Source organism: Felis catus, chromosome B2 (assembly GCF_018350175.1).
Source record: "Felis catus isolate Fca126 chromosome B2, F.catus_Fca126_mat1.0, whole genome shotgun sequence".
In the NCBI taxonomy this organism is placed as follows: domain Eukaryota; kingdom Metazoa; phylum Chordata; class Mammalia; order Carnivora; family Felidae; genus Felis; species Felis catus.
In genome coordinates, this window is record NC_058372.1 from 3884677 (window position 1) to 3903883 (window position 19207).

The 19207-nt window shown below is 50.6% G+C and overlaps 1 protein-coding gene and 1 long non-coding RNA gene across 6 annotated transcripts in view; both read right to left on the reverse strand.

Annotated features, from left to right (window-relative positions):
* Positions 1-1992: 1992 nt before the first annotated feature.
* TRIM38 (tripartite motif containing 38) lies at positions 1993-14877 on the reverse strand. Of its 5 annotated transcripts, XM_045056985.1 has the most exons (8): positions 14111-14877; positions 13525-13608; positions 11208-11750; positions 9325-9420; positions 7160-7390; positions 5894-5916; positions 5686-5798; positions 4384-4443 (listed from the first exon to the last, which is right to left on the reverse strand). In XM_045056985.1, the coding sequence occupies exons 1-8, from the start codon at positions 14123-14125 to the stop codon at positions 4427-4429; spliced, it is 1122 nt and encodes a 373-aa protein (XP_044912920.1). In that variant the 5' UTR covers positions 14126-14877; the 3' UTR covers positions 4384-4426.
* Positions 14878-15844: 967 nt separating this feature from the next.
* LOC109499514 overlaps positions 15845-19207 on the reverse strand; it is a 102298-nt gene continuing 98935 nt past the window's right edge. The window contains exon 6 of the long non-coding RNA XR_006597479.1: positions 15845-18440. This is a non-coding gene — a long non-coding RNA (uncharacterized LOC109499514). The remainder of the gene's footprint in view (positions 18441-19207) is intronic.

Genomic DNA, 19207 nt, shown 5'->3' on the forward strand with positions numbered 1-19207 from the left:
TTTTAAAAAGTAATTTCTCAAAATTTTCAAATTTATTTGCACGCAATTCTTCAAATTACTCTCAAAGCTAGGATTTCCTGCATATGCTCTCTTGATTCCATTTTACTTCCTGTTTTCTTTTTTAAAACTGCATTTGAATAGTCAAGGATTTATCCAGTATGGTAGCATTTTTCCCCTTAAGGACGAGCAGAACTTCGTTTTCTTTCTGGAACTTGCCTGCACCTGAATCAGTTTCTCATTTTATCTCTATTACCCTTATGGCTTCCAAAGGTTTGTTTTGTTAATTAAAAAAAAGGTCTTAGCTGAATGTTTATCATCGTTCTTTCCTATTCAGCAGGCTGTTTCACGGTATAGACTTCTCTGAGCAGAGTTCCACTGGGAAAGACTACACTTATGGATAAGATGGGACGGCAGGACACCTAGAGGTAGAGACGACTTAGTGACTTATCCTGCACAAAGGTGTGGTCTCTCAAATATCCCGTGGGTCTGAGGCTCCAGAAGTAGGTCCGTGCACTCAGAGGATGGGGCCAGAGAACGCATACGACTGGGGTTCCTTGGGGGGAGGGGGATCACTTTCCTCTTCCTATCTTACGTTCTCCAACTAGGGTCCCGTAAATTAGACTAAGAAAAGGCAAATAGGACACAAAGAGAAGTTATTAACGTGTCGTGAGATCATAGAAAATATATGTATTGGTCACTGCCCCCAGTTCCTGGCACAGGGCTCCTAAATCCTTTGGAACTTGCTGAGTGATAGGAGCGTCTCTTGTTCTAACGAAGCAGCTTTGGGTGGCTGCTGGATAGCTCCAGGACGGGGGCAGGTCACCAGAAAGACCAAGCCATGGTTTAGAACTTCCAGAGTCATCCCACCTACCCCCCCCTCCACCCCACCCTCTGGAAAGGAAGGGAGGAGGGACTGGTAATGGGGTAACAGCTGATCGTGCCTTTGTGATGGAACCTCCATAAAAATCCCAAAGGTACAGGGTTTGGAGAGCTTCTGGGTTATGAACATGACCACGTGCTGGGTGACATACCCCCAACTCCATTAAGGACAGAAGCTCCTGTACTAGGAACGTTTTTGGACCTCATCCTATGTATCTTTTTTTTTTTTTTTTAAGTTTATTTATTTATTTTGAGAGAGACAGAGACAGTGTGAGCGGGGGAGGGCAGAGAGAGAGAGGGAGAGAGAAAACCCCAAGCAGGCTCCGAGGCTGGGGACAGTCTTGCGGGACTGAGCCCTCAACCGATGGGGTCTGCTTGAACTTTAGTTACTTGTCAGAATTGAAATGAACAGTAGGACATTGCACCTGTCGTGAGAAGTGAACTATCCAGCCAGAGTAGGTGGGGGTGAGAGGGTAGAGGAGAAATGGAGTTCTCCCTAGACACATGGGAGCACTCGGAGACGGAGAACTCAAAGGTGTGACTGGCACTGGGGCTTACAGCATCTTAACAAAGGAACCACTGACTTTTAGAGAAGGGATAAGACGAAGGAAGACGGCTTTCTAGGTGGTGCACTGAGTCCCCCAAGAAAATTCGTTTTCATTCTTTCTCTCCTTTCCATTCGGAACATCTCGTCGTAGACCACGTTTCATTCTTCTTTTCACACTTCACTTGTTGTTGCCCAGACAGAGCTCGCTAGGCCCGGTGGGCATCCGCACTCGCCCCATCATCCGGGCCTAGGGCTCAGATGATTAATCCCAGGTCAGCGGTTAGAAGCGGCACTGCTATTTTGATTTTCCTGCTCTTCCCTGCAGCTGGCAGACACAACTGCAGCTTTCCCTCACTCCCCACCCATGAGTTCGTACGGCATCCGACAAACCGGGAGAACGCAGACCCCCTGAGCCCTGGGTCTCCCTGTGGGTCACCCAGAGACTCCTGTAAATCCAGGCTCTGAACCCACGGAGGGGCTGCAGAAGACGATGCATGCTCATTGCTATTCTCTTGCTTTCCTCGAGCTCAGGCTGACCATCTGTGGATTTCTGCAGTTTCCATCCATTCATTCAAAGCAGGTTTATTAAGTAGCCACAAGTGCGGCAGAGTTCTAAGTGCAACAGCAGCGGAAAGAACAGACCAAATTTCTGCCCTCAAGGGATTTCCATGATATTTTCTACGTTAGCTAAACCAGAAGGTTTTGCTACTTTCCTTACTTGTCTGGGGGAGGCAGGAACAAAGGAGAATGTTGATAAACCCGGAAGTAGGGCCGGAGAGTATCAGAGAAGGAGGCCCTCGGGAAGGTAAAGATGTGGGAGCCAGTGGTCATGTTGTAAAAGGATACAACCCCGACATCGCAGTCCAGAAAAACCCCCACAACCAGGGGCTGCTCCCTCAGATAAAGGGAGGTTAGGGGAGAGGTGAGCGCTACGTAGCCTTTCTTTACACATAGTCTGATGGCCCAGAATCCAGACTGAGGGCACTGTATCACGCCAATGTCCCTATGCACATTTTCCAAACAAACTCCTAAATCCCAGCCAGTTCCTTCTCCTACATCTACTTCAAAGTACTGTCTTCCTGAGGTGAAGCCTTCACAGCCCAGGATACTGGGTAAGACGGTGAATCTCCTAGAGGAATTGCCTAGATTCTCCTGGAAGCATCCACGAGTCACTTGTCTCCGATCTTCAGACAGAATTAGCTCATGATGGGCTGTGTCTGGATCCAGAGTCACGTTGACTGGAAAAAAAAAAAGGTAACTAAGTAAGTAGGTCAATAAAGAAGGAAGGGAGGGAGGAAGGGAGGGAGGAAGGGAGGGAGGAAGGGAGGGAGGGAGGAAGGGAGGCAGGAGGGGATGAAGGGAGGAAGGGAGGGAGGGAGAGAGGAAGAGAGGAAGGAAGAAAAATGGGAGGAAGGAAGGAAGGAAGGGAGGAAGGAAGGAGAGAGAAAGAAAAAGAGAGAAAGAAAGAAAGGCACATTTTTTGTTGTGAGAGCACAGTTTAATTTAAGTTCAAGCAGCCTATGCTGGAACCCAAGCACCTCTCTTACTAGTGGCGAGAGCTTAGGCAAGTGATTCTCCGGGACTCAATTTTGTTACATATGAACTAGAAATTGTCATCTCTGTCACAAAGAATTGTGGGGGAACCGAATGAGTTTAGGTACACTTAATGCTCGGTAGAGTTCCTGGAATATGGGCAAGTGGCCAGTAAGTGGTAGTAATGGGAACACTATCATCTGCATCATCACCGTCTTAGTCACTCGGAGAAGTCAAGGACCAGAACTAACCAGGACAGCAAAAATTACAGAATTGCAAGGAGAAACAGACAAGTCTACAATCATCACGCGGTATTTTACCACTCTGTTTCCTATAACTGATAGATCAGGCAGGCAAAAAAAAGGGAAGATCTGAACAACCCAACAAGCCCAGCCTAATAAATATATGTAAGGCTCGGCAATTAATAAACGGAGACTATGCACTTTTCTCAGGTATAGATAGAAGATGTACAGAGTAAAGACTAGTCAGAAAGTAAGTCTGAACACATTCCAGTGAATCTATATTGCACAGACCATATTCTCTGACCTCAGTACAATCCGGTTAGAAACCAATAACATAAAGATAATAAAAAATATTCTAGGGGCGCCTGGGTGGCTCAGTCGGTGAAGCATCCTACTCTTGATCTCAGCTCAGGTCACGATCTCACCGTTCTTGAGTTCGAGCACCGGGTCGTGCTCTGTGCTGACAGCGTGAAGCCTGCTTGCAATTCTCCCCTCTTTCCCCCTCTCTCTGCCCCTTCCCCATGCTCTCTCTCACTCTCAAAATCAATAAACATTAAAAAAAATATTCTTGGGGCACCTGGGTGGCTCAGCCGATTAAGTGTCTGACTTCGGCTCAGGTCATGATTTCGTGGTCTGTGGGTTTGAGCCCCGCCTCTGGCTCTGTGCTGACCGCTCAGAGCCTGGAGCCTCCTTTGGATTCTGTGTCTCCCTCTCTCTCTGCCCCTCCCCTGCTCACGCCCTGTCTCTCTGTCTCGCAAAAATAAATTTAAAATGTTAAAAATTTTTTTTTAATTTTAAGTTAAAAAAATATTCTAAATAGGAAATGTAAATGTTGCTAAATCATAATATGATGATATTTGGACTTGAACAATAATAGAATGCTACATACAAAAAATTATACAGTGGGGTTAAGGTGGAATTTTCAGGAAAATTTTATAGCCTTTAAGTGTTTGTTTTAGAAAAAGAAAAAAGCTGGAAATTAAGAAGCTAACTATCCAACTTAAATTAGAAAAAGAACAGAGAAACCCAAAGAGAATTTCTTTTTTAAAAAGGCAAATAAACAGGGGCGCCTGGGTGGCTCAGTCGGTTAAGCGTCCAACTTCAGCTCAGGTCACGATCTCGCGGTCCGTGGGTTCGAGCCCCGCGTCGGGCTCTGGGCTGATGGCTCAGAGCCTGGAGCCTGCTTCGGATTCTGTGTCTCCCTCTCTCTCTGCCCCTCCCCCGTTCATGCTTTGTCTCTCTCTGTCTCAAAAATAAATAAACGTTAAAAAAAATATTAAACAAAAAAAGGCAAATAAACAATAAACCAATGAAATGAAAATAATGCAATGGAGAAGGAAAAGCCAAAAGTGGCTTTCATGAAAAGACTAATACAACAAGCATACCTCTAAAAAGACTTATCAAAAGAGAAGATAAGAGAGAAGGCAAAATTGGAATGAATACAGAAATTTAAAAATTGAGAGAATTAATGATAAACTCTATGCTACTAATAAAACCGGCCATGTTAAGAGGCCCATGTGCAAGAGGTTGAGGGGTGCCTTCTAGAAGCCGAGGGCAGTCTCTAGCCAACAGCTCCCAAAAAGCCAGGGCCCTAAGCCCTACGATCGTAAAACAGTGAATGCTGCCAACAACCTGAGTGAGCTTAGATGGGGATTCTTCCCCAGTCTAGCTAGTCTCCATGAGAACCCAGCCTGGCCAACACCTTAATTTGCAGCCTTGTGAGATCCTAACCGAAAGACCAACTAAGCTGTGCCCCGCTTTGTGACCGACGAAAACTGTGAGATTAATACGTGTGTGGTGTTTTAAGCTGCTATATTCGTTTGCCGGTAGAGATTATACAGCCGCCAAATCATTTCAGGTTAGCTCCGATTTTGTGGCCAAACAAGTTTTAGAACACTTTCAGTTTTCAGAGCTTTTTAAATTTTGTGATTATAAATAAGAGTAGTGGAAACACAGAAAGCACTGAGGGAGAGAAACAACAGAGCAAGAAGCTCTGGCTTTGGATTTGGTAAAATTTGGTTTCCATCATGGTTGTAGCATTTCCCGTCTGTGTTATCCGGGCCACGGTCCTAAAGTCATTTGGGCCAAAGTCCGTAACACTTACTTATCTTTCTTACGTCGTCCTGAGGGTTGAGTAAAATATTAACCACACACACTATGTCCCAGGCACTGTGCTAAGCACTTTACACACGTGGACACATTTACGGTTCACGAACAACCCAAGGAAGTGGAAATTCTTCCCATCCTCAGTTTTCAGCTGGGGAAACCGAGGAAGTTGTTTGCCTGGGACGACTCAGCTAATACACGGGAGAGCAGGAATCTGAAGGGTCTGCACAGATAACCAATATGCTATGTCTCCGCTGAAGTACCACTAAACGTCACTAAATGACCTCTCTGGCTATGAGCCTGCCCGGGGACAGGTGGCGAATGTGATTACCACATAAGGTCCCTCCCACCCATAGCATTTCGGGATTCTTCACATACCTTGATAGCGCCTTAACATCTTCTTCATATCAAAATAAAGCTCAGAAACACTGCACACAGTATGAACTTCCAAAGAATGGGCCTCTGGTGTTTCCAGCTTCACAGCCGAACTCCTAGAACAAGGAGAGGCCAAGGGTCTCTTCAGTGATACATTCCATTCAACTCGGTCTACCCAGGCCCTCCCCTCCCGCATTCATATAGGACTTACCTGCGCAAAGTCTCTTTCACGTCCTACAGAGAAACAAAGACAAAAAGGGAGTGTGAGAACCTGAGTATTTCGTGAGGATTGGCGCACGGGCTGCTCTCCGGAAATGCTCCTTCCAAAGAAGCACAGAGAGTGACCCCGGCCTCAGATACTGACGGACACTAGATAGAGTCATCCCCACCCCAGCCTCCTGCGACGTTCGGCACGACAGGACGCTCGCCAGCCTCTGAGTCTGTTCTCTGCCTTGCTGGGATCTGTGGGAAGCTGCGGGGTCTGCAGTCACAGCCTGTGGGATGCTGACGCAAGAGGCCAGAAGCTTTGCCCACGCGCCCGCTGGCAAGACTTCCTTCTTGCCTTCACCTCGTTTCTTTCAGAGCGAGCCCATATTAAAGACCAGCTGCCACAAAGGGTCCTTCGTGGCGAATCCACGCACAGCCCCCTGCAAATGGGCCACGAAGATGGTGGGGACAGTTATCACACAGTGATACGGCAGGTCACGTACAGTCTCCCACTTACAGCGGGAGAACCTCTAGTTCCATTAGCGGAAACTAGAACGAACAGTTCCTGGCATAGTTGACCTTACTGGGCTGGGTCTTTCGTTCAGCTGAAAGAAGGCCCCATAAGGGCCGTGGGGGGCTCTATGAACAAATCAGGGAAAACTGTCACTCACGCTGGCTGCCCCACCTGAACATCCGCCAGTCTCCCGGCGGAGCATTTCAGGAGGCAGTTTGACAGTCAGGGTTCCGTGCACATGGGACAGAGGCCGATGGCGGCAAAAGTTACCCCATGATCCTGTTCGGCCAAGGACCCCACCACGTCCACCCAGTGGGGGTCTAGTTTTCTGATTCGCATAAAGGTACCCTATAGACTAGTGAAGGCCACCCTGTAGATACCGAGGTGTATCTAAACGTTCCTTTAAATTCCCCTCATCAACGTGCCACTTTTGAGCGAGACAGGCAACTTGCCAATCTTCCCACGCTCCCTCACCCTTCGTCTCTTTTTTTTTTTTTTACATTTATTTACTTTTGAGAAACAGAGTGAGACAAGGCGTGAGCGGGGGAGGGGCAGACAGAGAAGGAGACACAGAATCCGAAGGAGGCTCCAGGCCCCGAGCGGTCAGCCCAGAGCCCGACGCGGGGCTCGAACCCACGAACCGTGAGATCATGACCTGAGCCGAAGTCGGACGCTCAACCGACTGAGCCACCCAGGGGCCCCGCCCTTCTTCTCTTAACAGGTCGAGGGTGCCTCCCCACAAGCGCATGGCCCCACCTGCAGCAACTTCTGGGCTGAGCTCTGACATCTCTTCTCCAGTTCCAGGATGTGACTCTTGAGCTCCTGGCTCTTCTGTTTCAGAGTGGCCTCGTTATCCATCAGTCTCTGTAGAGTCTGCTTGTTCTCTCTCTCCAGTCTCCACAGGTAAGACTTCTCCTCTTCATGCAAAAAGCTCTGAAGATTCTGGAAGTCAGACTGGATTTTTTGTTTCTGACTCTCTATCTTCTCCTAGAGTCAAGAAAGTAAGCTCAGAAGGCAGAAACAGGCCGAATGCCCGTCAGCGGGTGAAGCGATGAAACGTGGCGGATAGGCAACGGCATGCTACCGAGCCGCGACGAGGAACGAAATTCGGACACACGCTACAACACGGGTGAACCTTAAAGGCGTGATGCTAAGTGACATAAGCCAGACACAAAAGGACAAATGTAGGATTCCGCTTACATGAGGTACGTAGACTCGTCAAATTCATAGAGACAGAAAGTGGGAGAGTGGTTACCAAGAGCTGAGAGGAGAAAGGAACGGGGAGTTGAGCGTGTAGTGGGCACAGTTTCAGTTTGGGCTGATGAAAAGGTTCCGGAGAGGGGTTCCCACCAGTGGTTCCCGCCGATAGGTGGCGGTGATGGTTGCACAATAACGAGAAAATACTTAGTGCCACGGAATTGTACACTCGCGAAGGATTGAAACAGTAAATTCTGTGTTACGTATACTTTAACATACACGCGGAAGAAAAGTTTTCACAGCTACTGTGACATCCTTTTCCCAGGAGTCACTGGAGCTGGATGACTGTCACAAATTTCCTCTGTAGGCTGTTCTCAGATGTGGGAGAGTTGTCACAATTCTACACAGTCACCCGATCGATTCCCTTCTTCGGCCAAATGCAGGAGGAAGGAGGGGCGGGAGCGCCAGATAATTTGATCATGGAACCAGGGCTGAAGCCAAACGCTTTAAAGGTTTACAGAGGGGGGGGGGAAACCCCAGTTTTTATTTGGGATATAAAGAGGTATTTCTGGGCCTGAGGGAATGGCCCGAAGCAAAAGCTCGCCATGAACATCTGGAGACGTGACTCTAAGACAACAGGCCAGCAGGGAAGGTCAGTGCTACCAGCAGGGGGAGGTCGGGGTGGAAGGATTTTATCATAGTTATGTGTAGACTGACAGAAGCCAGACGACACATCTTGTGGGACCAGGCTTTCATTTTGGGAGATACAGAACTGCACTTTCCACCAGTGCTTTCCCAATTCAAGCAGTGTTTGGATGACTGACATGTCGTGCTAAAAGTGTCCTGGGTGGGTTTTCCGTATATATTAGTGTTTTTTGTTTTTTTTTCTTCTTGAGACAGAAGGCACAAGCAGGGGAGGGGCAGAGGGAGAGGGAGAGAGAGAATCTCAAGCAGACTCCATGCACCAGTGCGGAGCCCGACGCAGGGCTCGATCTCACGACCGTGAAACCGTGAGCTGAGCTGAAATCACGAGACCGACGCTTAACCGACTGCCCCGCCCCGGTGCCCCACTGTACGTATTAGTTATAATCAAGATCCTCCCCGCGGCCCAAGATCCCAGAAATGAGGGAAGGGAGAGCGTCCTCTGCGGGTTTAGCATCCGCACCCAAAGGAACAGGGCAGAGATCGGAAGAGACCCCCGAGAGAGGCAAAGCGGTCGGCCAGCCTGAGGGGTTCGGCCGTGTGTTGATGGATTACATAAATATTTCCATACAGGAATGCATCTCTGATCACGGGCAGCTAGTCAGCCAAGGAGGTCAATCCGGAGTGACTGTTTTCTCGGTGTTCACAAAGACTGGCCTCCGAACCTATGAGCGAACACACTCTGCTCTGTGGTCAACGTTTCAGCGTAATCAAGTTGAGGCCTTCAAACCAGGAAGGTACCGTAAGGTGTTTCAAATCTGAAACGTAGGCAAGGAGGGCTCTCACCTACACGGGCATTCCAGCCAATGACTATTGGAAAGTTGAAGGGATTGGAGATAAATGCTCACAGACGTAGACCACCACGGGCATCGAAGCATGTAACGGTTCCTTCTCTGGGTTTTATCGGGTTTTATTTGGTCTGGTTTAGGGAAAATAAATGATCATCCTGTTTTACCCATCACCCGCCGCGCCTTTGCTCTAGGGTAGAAAATAGCTTGAGATCAATGAACCCAAATTCTTACATTCCATTCGCTTATTTGCTTTCTTGCGAGCACCTTCTGTTTCGTACACTCCTCTTCCAGCTGCTTCAAGTTCGTCTGGGCATTCTGGAGCCTTTCCTGAAGGGAAAATGGGGTGAATAAAGTCTATTCAATGTGACAACTCTTCTTTAGGCACGTAAGAGGAACCCCAGGCCTCCCAGACTATTAGAATAACACTGGATATTGGGGCGCCTGGGTGGCTCAGTCGGTTGGGCGCCCGACTTCCGCTCAGGTCCTGATCTCACGGTTCGTGAGTTCGAGCCCCGCGTCGGGCTCTGTGCTGACGTCTCAGAGCCTGGAGCCCGCTTCGGATTCTGTGTCTCCCTCTCTCTCTGCCCCTGCCCCACTCGCATTCTGTCTCTGTCTCTCTCAAAAATAAATAAACATTAAAAAAATTTTTCAAGGTAGATTTTATAAAAGAATGTGCTGAACCAAACACAACCAATGCCAGAATGTCTGACGCACAGGCAACTTTGTGTGTGCTGTGCTAAGTCGGGAAGGAAAGACCAGGATGCCAGCTCAAGTTCATGGAGACAGCTAATGGAGGAGGGTAGTGCTGGTATGTTTTGAAGAGTGATAATCCACGAAGCCAGTCTGAAATGATTTAGTATCGATATCAAGCTTTTGGGTTATTTTTCAAAATAGTTTCTCACGTTTTCATGGAAAACAATTTTAAGCTGACCCAAATTGCTAGCTGTGGCTAATACTACAAGGGTCAGCCCCTGCCTTCTGTAAACCCAGTAAGTATACTTATTAATTCTTGAGTGTTCTCAGGAAAGGGCTCTGTGAAGCTTGTCAGGAAAAGATGATATTGCCCTTTCTACCCAGGGGACCCGGGAATCTTACTCCAAACCCACCTCCACCTCATGGGAGAGGGAACCATGAGCACCACACTGGGGACAACAATCTTCCTCTAATCTAAGCAGGACAGAGAGAGAATAAGGTGCCAGGTCTGTGCCCCTCCTTCGCTCCCCGTGGCAAAGGCCAGCCTCCCTCTACTGCTTTGGAGTGAGAAACGTAGGCGCCGCCCCAAACCTCTCCGTCCACCTCAGCCTCCGTGAACAATCATTTCCAAATCCTTCAGCTCCCCTTCCCAAATCTTGCTTGAAACTGTCCCATTTCCCCCTCCTTATGGGAATAATCTGAATTTTATCCCTTGCTATTTTTACTTTATCAGTGGCCAGACGTCCTTTTCAAAGCCAGCCTGATCCTCCGATTTGCAAATAAAAGCCCCCCCCCCCCCCCCCCCCCCCCAGTGACCAGTACTGCTCTGGGCTGGGATTTAGACTCTGAGCTGAAGCTGCGGTTCCGGGCCCAGACCCTCCTTTCCCAGCCCATCACCCACCTTTCCCTCCATCCCACGCCCCGCTGTGCCTCTGCACATACGGTCCCCTCTCTCTGGAACGCCCTGCCCTCTCTTTTCTCCAGGCCTCTCTTGCTGACTGTCTTCCCTACTAGACTGTAGGACACCCGAAAGGTGGTGCATCTTTATTTCCTGTGTGTGCAGAGTGTATCACAGTGTCCCCCACTGTGGTTGCTAAAATGACACACATGGGGTGAGGCAATAAACCACGCAGGGCTGGGTTCGAGCGCGTTGCGTTCTGGAGCACGGACAAGCGCCTCACAGCAAGAATGGAGAGGGACAAGAGGGTGGCCTTCCCGCTGGAGGTCAAGATGGACAGTCAGGACTTGACTCAATGAGGACCCATAATAAACCATTTTTCACACCACGAAAGACAGGACCTGATGACGTGATGACAGCTGTAGTTCAGGGTCATTTTCTCGGGTTACAGGCCTCGTAACCTCAGGCCCGGGGGCAGCATGGGAGCGGTACTCGCCAAAGCCCCTCCGGTCCACGCGCTTACCTTGTAGCCTTGGCATACGTCCTCGATGACAGCTGTGTCATGCCCTTTGTGCTGCGGTGACCGCTCACAGCGCCAGCAGATGAGCTGGCCTTCGTCTTCGCAGAACAGGTGGAGGAACTCTCCGTGTTCCTCACACGACATTTCCTGGTCCATCTCCTTGATGGCTTCGATGAGATTTTCCAGGTGCTTGTTGGGCCGGACGCTGGCCATCCGAAACGGAGCCCGGCAGTGGGGACAGGAAAACACATTGAGGGACGGCTCCTCCTGGTGTAGGTTCTTCAGGAAGTCTTTGATGCACTGTCTGCAGTAGCTGTGCCCGCAGCTGATGCTCACGGGCTCCGCCATCAGGAGCAGGCAGATGGCGCAGGTGACCTCCTCCTTCATCTTCTTGGTGACTATGGGGGAGGCCATGGCTCTGCCTGACAGGCTCCAATACCGGATCGAGAGGCAGAGATGAAAATCCACAGGGATGGAAGTACACGTCACCCGAGCCTCGGCGCGGTGCCCTGCGCTGGCCTCCACGCGCCTTGGAGTCTCCTTTCTCTAGAGAAGAAACGGATTGGAATTTAGATGATACGTAAAATGTAGCTGCGTTGGGGGCACCTGGGTGGCTCGGTGGGTCAAGCAACCGACTTCAGCTCACGGTTCATGGGTTTGAGCCTCGTGGTGGGCTCTGTGCTGACAGCTCAGGGCCCGGAGCCTGCTTGGGATTCTGCGTCTCCCTCTCTTCTGCCTCTGTCCCACTTGCGCTCTGTCTCTCAAAAGTAAATAAACGTTAGGGGCGCCTGGGTGGCTCAGTTGGTTGGGCGTCCGACTTCGGCCCAGGTCATGATCTCAGGGTTCATGGGTTCGAGCCCCGCGTCGGGCTCTGTGCTGACAGCTCGGAGCCTGGAGCCTGGAGCCTGCTTCCGATTCTGCGTCTCCCTCTCTCTCTGCCCCTCCCCAGCATACACTCTGTCTCTCTCTCTCTCTCAAAAATAAACATTAAAAAATTTTCTTTTTAAAATAAATAAACATTAAGAATTTTTCAAACAAATGTTGCTATGTTGTGCCAAACAGGAGTGACTATCACGTGTGGCCGCTTACATTTACATTCGTGAAAATTAAATAAAACTTAAAAATTCAGCTTCTCAAGCAGGCCAGCCACATTTCAGTCGTTTAACAGCTGCGGTGACTGGTGGCTACACAGGAGCACATAGGCAACACTCTGTCACTGCAGAAAGTTTCCTTCCAGCAAACACTGACAGAGGACAAGGAAGGTTTCCTGCAGCAACAGAGAAGTCAGGGAGGGAGCTTGATACTCTTTCCTGCTCTAGGAAACATCCAGAGTCACTATTCCCAGAACTATTTCTTTGGGACTGGTAGGAACACCGAGGTAACTGGGTGGTCTATGAAGGATTCCATGGAGGTCATCCAACGTGACTCTACCCTACCCCGCTGTCACTCCCCCTCCCTCGCCCCACCCCACCGCACTCAGTCCCACAAGGAACAAAAGACAGCGGGTTAATAGAGTCTCAGGGAGCCCCAACCAGGACCGATAATGAAAGTAAACAAGACAAGGAGAAGAACCCATGTGTCCTTTCCAGAGTCCTCTCAGCCTGAGGGAAAAGAACTAGAAGGAGCTGGGAGAGGGGTTGTCGTGGGGGGCAGAGCTCCTGCAGAATTAGGGAGCGGGCTGTGTCTTCTCCAGGCCGGGGCCTGCGTCTCGGGGTGACTGGAGCAAAGGGGCTCCGCAGAAGCGGGGGTGTAGGGGGAGGCGGGAAGCAGACGGGAGGGGGGGGCGGGTAGGGGGACACCGGACGGGGAGGCGTGACCAGGAGCAGAGGGGGCGACCCCGCGCCCACCGCGGCGCGGCTGGGGACCTCGCTCCGTTCCCCACTTCCCGCTTCCGCGTGTCTGCGGGGGGCAGAGCGGCGGGGACGCCCCGAGAGCGGCCTTTCCTTTGACAGTAACATAACCGAAAACGGGGGTGCCGCTCAAGGTGCCGGGACCGTCTCTCGTAGTCACCGAGGAATTCCTCTGGGGACCTCGGCGCCCCGGCAGGGGTGGGGATGGGGTGCTCTCCGGCGGCACACGCGGGGCCCGCCCGCACGGGGGAAGGCGCTCCCCTCCCCGGCCCGCCCCCACCCCTCCCCCGACGCCACCGCCCGCCGACCCGGGAGACCACGGGCGGGAGCCGGAAAGCGGTGCCGACCGTGTGCAGGGTTCGCGCGATGCGTCGGCAGCACGCGCCCCCCCCCCCAAGCTCACTCGCACGCTCGCTCACACTCACACGCGCGCGCGCATCCCCGGCCCCCGCGCCGACGCCCTGTCCCACCTGCTTCCCCCGCCGCGGACGCCCGCCCAGCCCGGGCCGCCGCCGCCGCCGCCTCCCGACGCCCGGTTTCGCCGACCGCGGGCTCTGAAACGAAACTGCTGTGGGAGGCGGGCCCGGAGGTCCCGGAAGGAGGTCTGGGGCGGCGCCCGCGAGGTCCGGGAGGAAGCGGGCCGCCGAGTCCCGGGAGGAGGAGGGAGAGGGGGAAGAGGGCGGCGGAGTCCCAGGAGGAGGGGGGGGGGGAGGAGGAGGGCCGCGGGGTCCTGGGAGGAAGAGGAGGAGGAGGAGGGGGAAGGAGGAGGAGGAGAGCCGCGGGGTCTCGGGAGGAAGTGGAGGAGGAGGAGGGCCACGGAGTCCCGGGAGGAGGAGGAGGAGGAAGAGGAAGAGGAGGAGGACGAGGAGGAGGAAGAGGAGGAGGGGAAAGAGGAGGAGTGCCGCGCGGGGTCCCCGGGGGAGGAGGAGGGGAAGGATGTCCGCGGGGTCCCGGAAGCAGGAGGAGAAGGACCGCAGGGGTCCCGAGAGGAGGAAGAGGAGGGCCGCGGGGGTCCCGGGAGGAGGGGAGTATCGCCCGGATCTTAGCACAGAATACCTCTGTCACAGCCATAAAAAGGCGGGGCAGATTAATAACCCCGTCAACTATTTCGTGACCTTAGCACCGGAGCATCTCAGCTCGAGAAGCCCGCGGAGCGTCCGTTCCCAGACTGACTCAGGTCGGTCCACGTTTGCCACCACCGGCTTTAGGATTCACCAGCCTTCGGGGCCGACGTTTGTGCCGGTTTGGGGCCGCGCACGGTTCTGTAACTGGCGAGGGGCGCGGCGGGGCGGGGTGGCGACAGCAGCGGCGTCTCTCGGGGTCACGGCGTCGGCCAAGCACGCCCCCTGCGTCTCCGTCCCGCTCGGTGTCCCATTTTCCTCCTCCGCGCCCCTGGACGGGACTCCGATGCCGCCCTTCTCCGCAGTAGGAGACGCCCTCGGGGACACAGAGCTCGCCCAGCCGCGGCCCCGCGGGTCCCAAACCGTGAAACGGGCTCCTCTCTTCCCTTCCCGGACGGGAGTCTCTCTGTGTCCTCTGGGCCCTTCACAGACACTCCCGCCCATTTGCCACCCAGTGGCTCTTCGGGCCCCGGTGGCGCGTCTGGTGGTGGCGGGCCCCGCGCCCAGCGCGGGACGTATCTGCCCCCGAAGTAACGGGCACACGGACGGGGCTGAGGGCTGAGGTCCTGAACCCCTGGCCCCATGGCGGGTCCTTGCAGATCCCCATGACTTTCACCGCCGTGGACGTGACTGTGGACCCAGGCAGAGCTCTTCCCAAGCGGGTCCTCTCAGAGGATGCCAAAACGGAAACAAACTGCCGCTAACACAAATAACAGCAAGGCCAAAGCAACAACGCCCCGACAGAGTCTGTCTTGTGTGCCATACGTCTCTATGCGCGTATGTGTGGTACGCGTGCGTGTGTGACACGTGTTATGGGGCATACGATGGTGTGTGATACATGGTGTGTGTCAGTGTGATTGTGTGTGTGTGTGTGTGTGTGCTGTGCGATATGTGCATGTGTGTGTATGTGGAAGGCAGGTTAACAGGGCAAGGGTAATGCAAATATACTATTTAACGCTCTTATTCTATAAGATAAACTGTGATTGGGGCCCCCCCGGGGGGCTCAGTCGGTTAAGCATCCAACTCTTGATCTGAGCTCAGATCATGATCGTGAAATTTATGAATTCAAGCCCCGTGTTGGGCACTGTGCTGATGGTGCGGAGCCTGCTTGGGATTCTGTCTCTCTCTGCCCCTCTCCTGCTCTTACCCGCATGAGCTCTTTCTCTCTCTTTCTCTCTCTCCCTCTCTCTCTCCAAATAAATAAATAAACAGTAAAAATATTTTTAAAAAAGACGACTTGTGATTTAATGATGTACACTCTACACTCTAAAGCAACCACTAAAATAACAAAACAAAGAATTATGGTTAACAAGCCACAAAAAGAAATAAAACAGAATCATAAAAAATATTCAACTTGTCCAATAGAAAGTAAAAATGAGGAAAGGGAACAAAAACAGATGGGACAAAAAGATGGGTGCCAGAGGGGCACCTGGGTGGCTCAGTCGGTTGAGTATCCGACTTCGGCTCAGGTCATGATCTCATGGTTCGTGAGTTCGGGCCCTGAGTCGGGCTCTGTGCTGACAGCTCAGAGCCTGGAGCCCGCTTCAGATTCTGTGTCCCCCTCCCCCGCCACTCTCCACCCCACCCCTGCTTGTGCTCTGTCTCTGTCTTTCAAAAATGAATAAACATAAAAAAAATAAAATTATGATTACAAAAAAATAAAATTATCATATTTTGCATGAATTATGAGGAGAAAATATTTTCCAGGAAAATATCATAGCAACATCTCTTAATTTTGTTTCCATCTTTCCTTCCCATTTCCTGTAACCTACGTAAGGAGCGCATTATTGAAACTGACACGTATTTTCCACTGCATCTCAGCGTGTCTTTGCTTACATGTTGATCAGTAGATGGCAGTCTTGCGTTTTTGGTGTCTTAGGTCCATATGGTTTTGCCTTTAAGAAAGCAGAACTACTCCTTTGATCAATATTAAAAACCAACTGTAAATTTAATCTCGTTCTTATGGATGATTTTTAAATGGCTAACAATGACAATTGTATCCAGTCACTTTTAGTGCATTTATTTCTTCACACAATAAACATTTATTGAACAGCTTGTCTGTGGCAGACAGTAGCCTGGACCCTGGGGAGATAGCACTTATATTAGAGATCATTTATTTCCTATAAAAGTTTCCAGAAAGCTAAAATATGTAAAAAAAAAAAAGTATATCCAACACGCTATAACAAGGTAATAAAAAGTGTTGAAGCCAAGAGAAGAAACGACGAAGCATGCAGGTTTTGGCAGGATCTGGATCCTTCTGCAGAGTTGATAACCTCTGAGCCACAGTCTGAAGGAGAAGTGAAAGTTCACCATGGGAAGAAGGGGGCCAGAAGTTACAGAAACACTGCATGTGAAAAGGTCAAGAGTCATTAAAAATATTCCATAATATGTGAGTACAGTGAAGTCCCAGGACCAAGAGCATGGAGTCCATGAGGAAGACTGGCCTCAAATAAATCTGAGACCGACAGAGTGAGGCACATCTGGCAGAACTCATACCTCCTTCCTCCCCTCTCTCTGCATCTTTCCTTTACGGGATGTTTACCTGGGGGGAAAATTCACAACCACCACTGAGCCGAGGTGCTGGGGAAGGTGGAAAATGAATACGCCTGGCTTGCTCATCCATTTCTCCGGTTCCTATGACCTTCCACCTGTTTTCAACTCTGTTGCCAAGACATCTTTGGACCCCAAGGGCACTTGGCGGTGAGGTTTAAAAGTTCAACCCATCTACAAGACACCTAGCCTGTACCCTTTAAGAACTCATCGCCATGCAATTATATATAGAGAGAGAGACACAGATCTCTAACTAGATGTATTGGATGGAGACAAAGCAAATGTGGCCTGATATTAATAATTGGTGAATCTAGGTAAAGGGTATAGGAGGATTCTTTGTATTTTATCTTGCAATCTTTCTCTAAGTTTGAAATTATTTCAAAATAAAAAGTTTTTAAAAGCCACAAGTCCCCTTGACCTTTGACCCGCATCACCAGAGGCCAGGCTCAGTAGGGACTCTGTGCCTTCTAGGCTACGAGATGAAGGGATCCTAAGGAGGAGACAGGCTGTGTGGTTCTTCCTTCTGGGCTAGGGCTCTGTCTCTCTGTCTCTGTCTCTGTCTCTGTCTCTCACACACACACTCCTCTAAACATCAACTCTCATTGTCACTCCCCCGGTCTGGTCTACACCTCTCTCTATCCCAATGGCTTTGTGTTGTGATGGCTTATCTGTTTCTTTTGCTTGCTTGTTTATTTTTGTTCTCTTTCTGCAAGAGATCTTCCAGACCAGCCTGTGTCTGGGCATGGATTTCTTTTTTCGGTTTTATCCTGTTGGGAGTTTTCCGATGACCTTGCACCTGTACATTCATGCCTTTCCTGTATTTGAGATGTTTTCAGCCAATATTGGTTCAAATATTTTGTTTTCCGCTCCGTGCTATTTCTCCTGTACTTCCGAGGCTCCGATGATCCAAACGTTAGCGCTTTTCAAAACTGCCCTATGGGCTTAAAGCAAAGCATATTTATTTTTACCCGGCATCTGTGAATCAGAAGCTGAGGCATGGCCTAGGTGGGTTCTCTGCTTCCGGGTCTCACCTGACGGCAGTCTAGAAGCCGACCGAATCTGAGGTCTCATCAAAAGCATGACTGGGGAAGTAGCCACTTCCAGCGCAGATTATTAGCAAAATCCAGTTCCTTACAGCTGCAGAAGGGAAAGTTTACATTCCCTGGCAGAGGCTGCCTGCAGTTTCTTCCCAGATGGGGGTTTCCCTCATACAGCCCCGCGCTCCCTCGGAGCCAGCGAGGGAGAGACAGAGAATGCAAACCTGTTAATAAGACAGAGGCTTACTGCGATACGATTGTGAGGTGACATCCCATCACCTTTGCCATACTCCACTGGTTAGAAGCAAATCACAGGTCACATCCGTACTGAAGGACATGAGCACAGACGTGGACACGAGGAGACCGGGATCGCGGAGGCATCTCAGGGTCTATCACAGTGTGACGCGGGCTGTGGACCGAGCTGTGGCCTGATACGTCCGGGGCTCGGCAAGATGGAGTCCTGGGGAGGTAGGCAGGCGAATACAGGCTGTGGTTGATGGCTAGTATGTCAGCCAAGCTGCCTACAGGATCAGAGACCAGATTTACGATGGCCAGAATACGATCACAGGGCAGGAGGCCTGGGATGCTAGGGTAAGACGTGGCATGGTTCTAGAATGCGACCCTTAAAACGCAGGTGAAGGCCACACAGAAAAAGTCCCAGACAGTGTAAGGTAAGACCTGAGGAAAACACACAAGGAAGAGGAGAGAGAGTCAGAGACAGACAAGTGAAAACAATGAAATTGAGTTTGCACACCAAAATGTCAAAATTCATGAAGTTACATAAAGCTAAAAGACGGTGATCAGACTCAACAAATGGCATGTGACATTCCTCTAGATGCAAATAATTTAAAAATTTTTTTAACATTTATTCATTTTTTGAGAGACAGAGAGCATGAGCGAGACAGGGGCAGAGAGACAGGGAGACACAGAATCCGAAGCAGGCTCCAGGCTCCGAGCTGTCAGCACACAGCCCAACACAGGGCCTGAACTCACGGACCGTGAGATCGTGAGCCGAAGTCGGACGCTCAACTGACTGAGCCACCCAGGCGCCTCTAGATGCAAATAATTTTAAAGCCAGATGAAGATAACTATGTTTAGGAAACAAACGCAACATTAACTTCTGCTTAAAAACACGAGGAAATTATGAAACCGAAATAGGTCAAAGTGTAATAAAAATCCACTGCTTCAAAACTTGAGAAATACTAGAAAAAATACAGGCCTCGAAAGAAGAAGACTTATTGCTGAAATAAATCCTAGACTACCTGTTGTCCCTGGAATGAATTACAGGCAAATTTAGTGGGAGAGCGCATAAGAGCAGCTCCACACAAAGGAGCAACAGGCCGATAGCACCAGGGTCAGCATCATTCTGGAAGCTTCACAGAAATGCAAAACCTCAGGCCCACCCCAGACCCCCTGAGAGACTCGACACTTGCAAACATTTCGTC

Bases quoted from the DNA above. Each gene is read 5' to 3' on its own strand.
- TRIM38 (XM_045056984.1), bottom strand. The intron at 11,751-13,524 runs GTGGGACAGGGC...TTTCTTCTCTAG, and splicing joins GTCCGCGGCGGGGGAAGCAG to AGAAAGGAGACTCCAAGGCG. The intron at 2,665-5,685 runs GTATGTGAAGAA...TTTTTTTTCCAG, and splicing joins GATGTTAAGGCGCTATCAAG to TCAACGTGACTCTGGATCCA.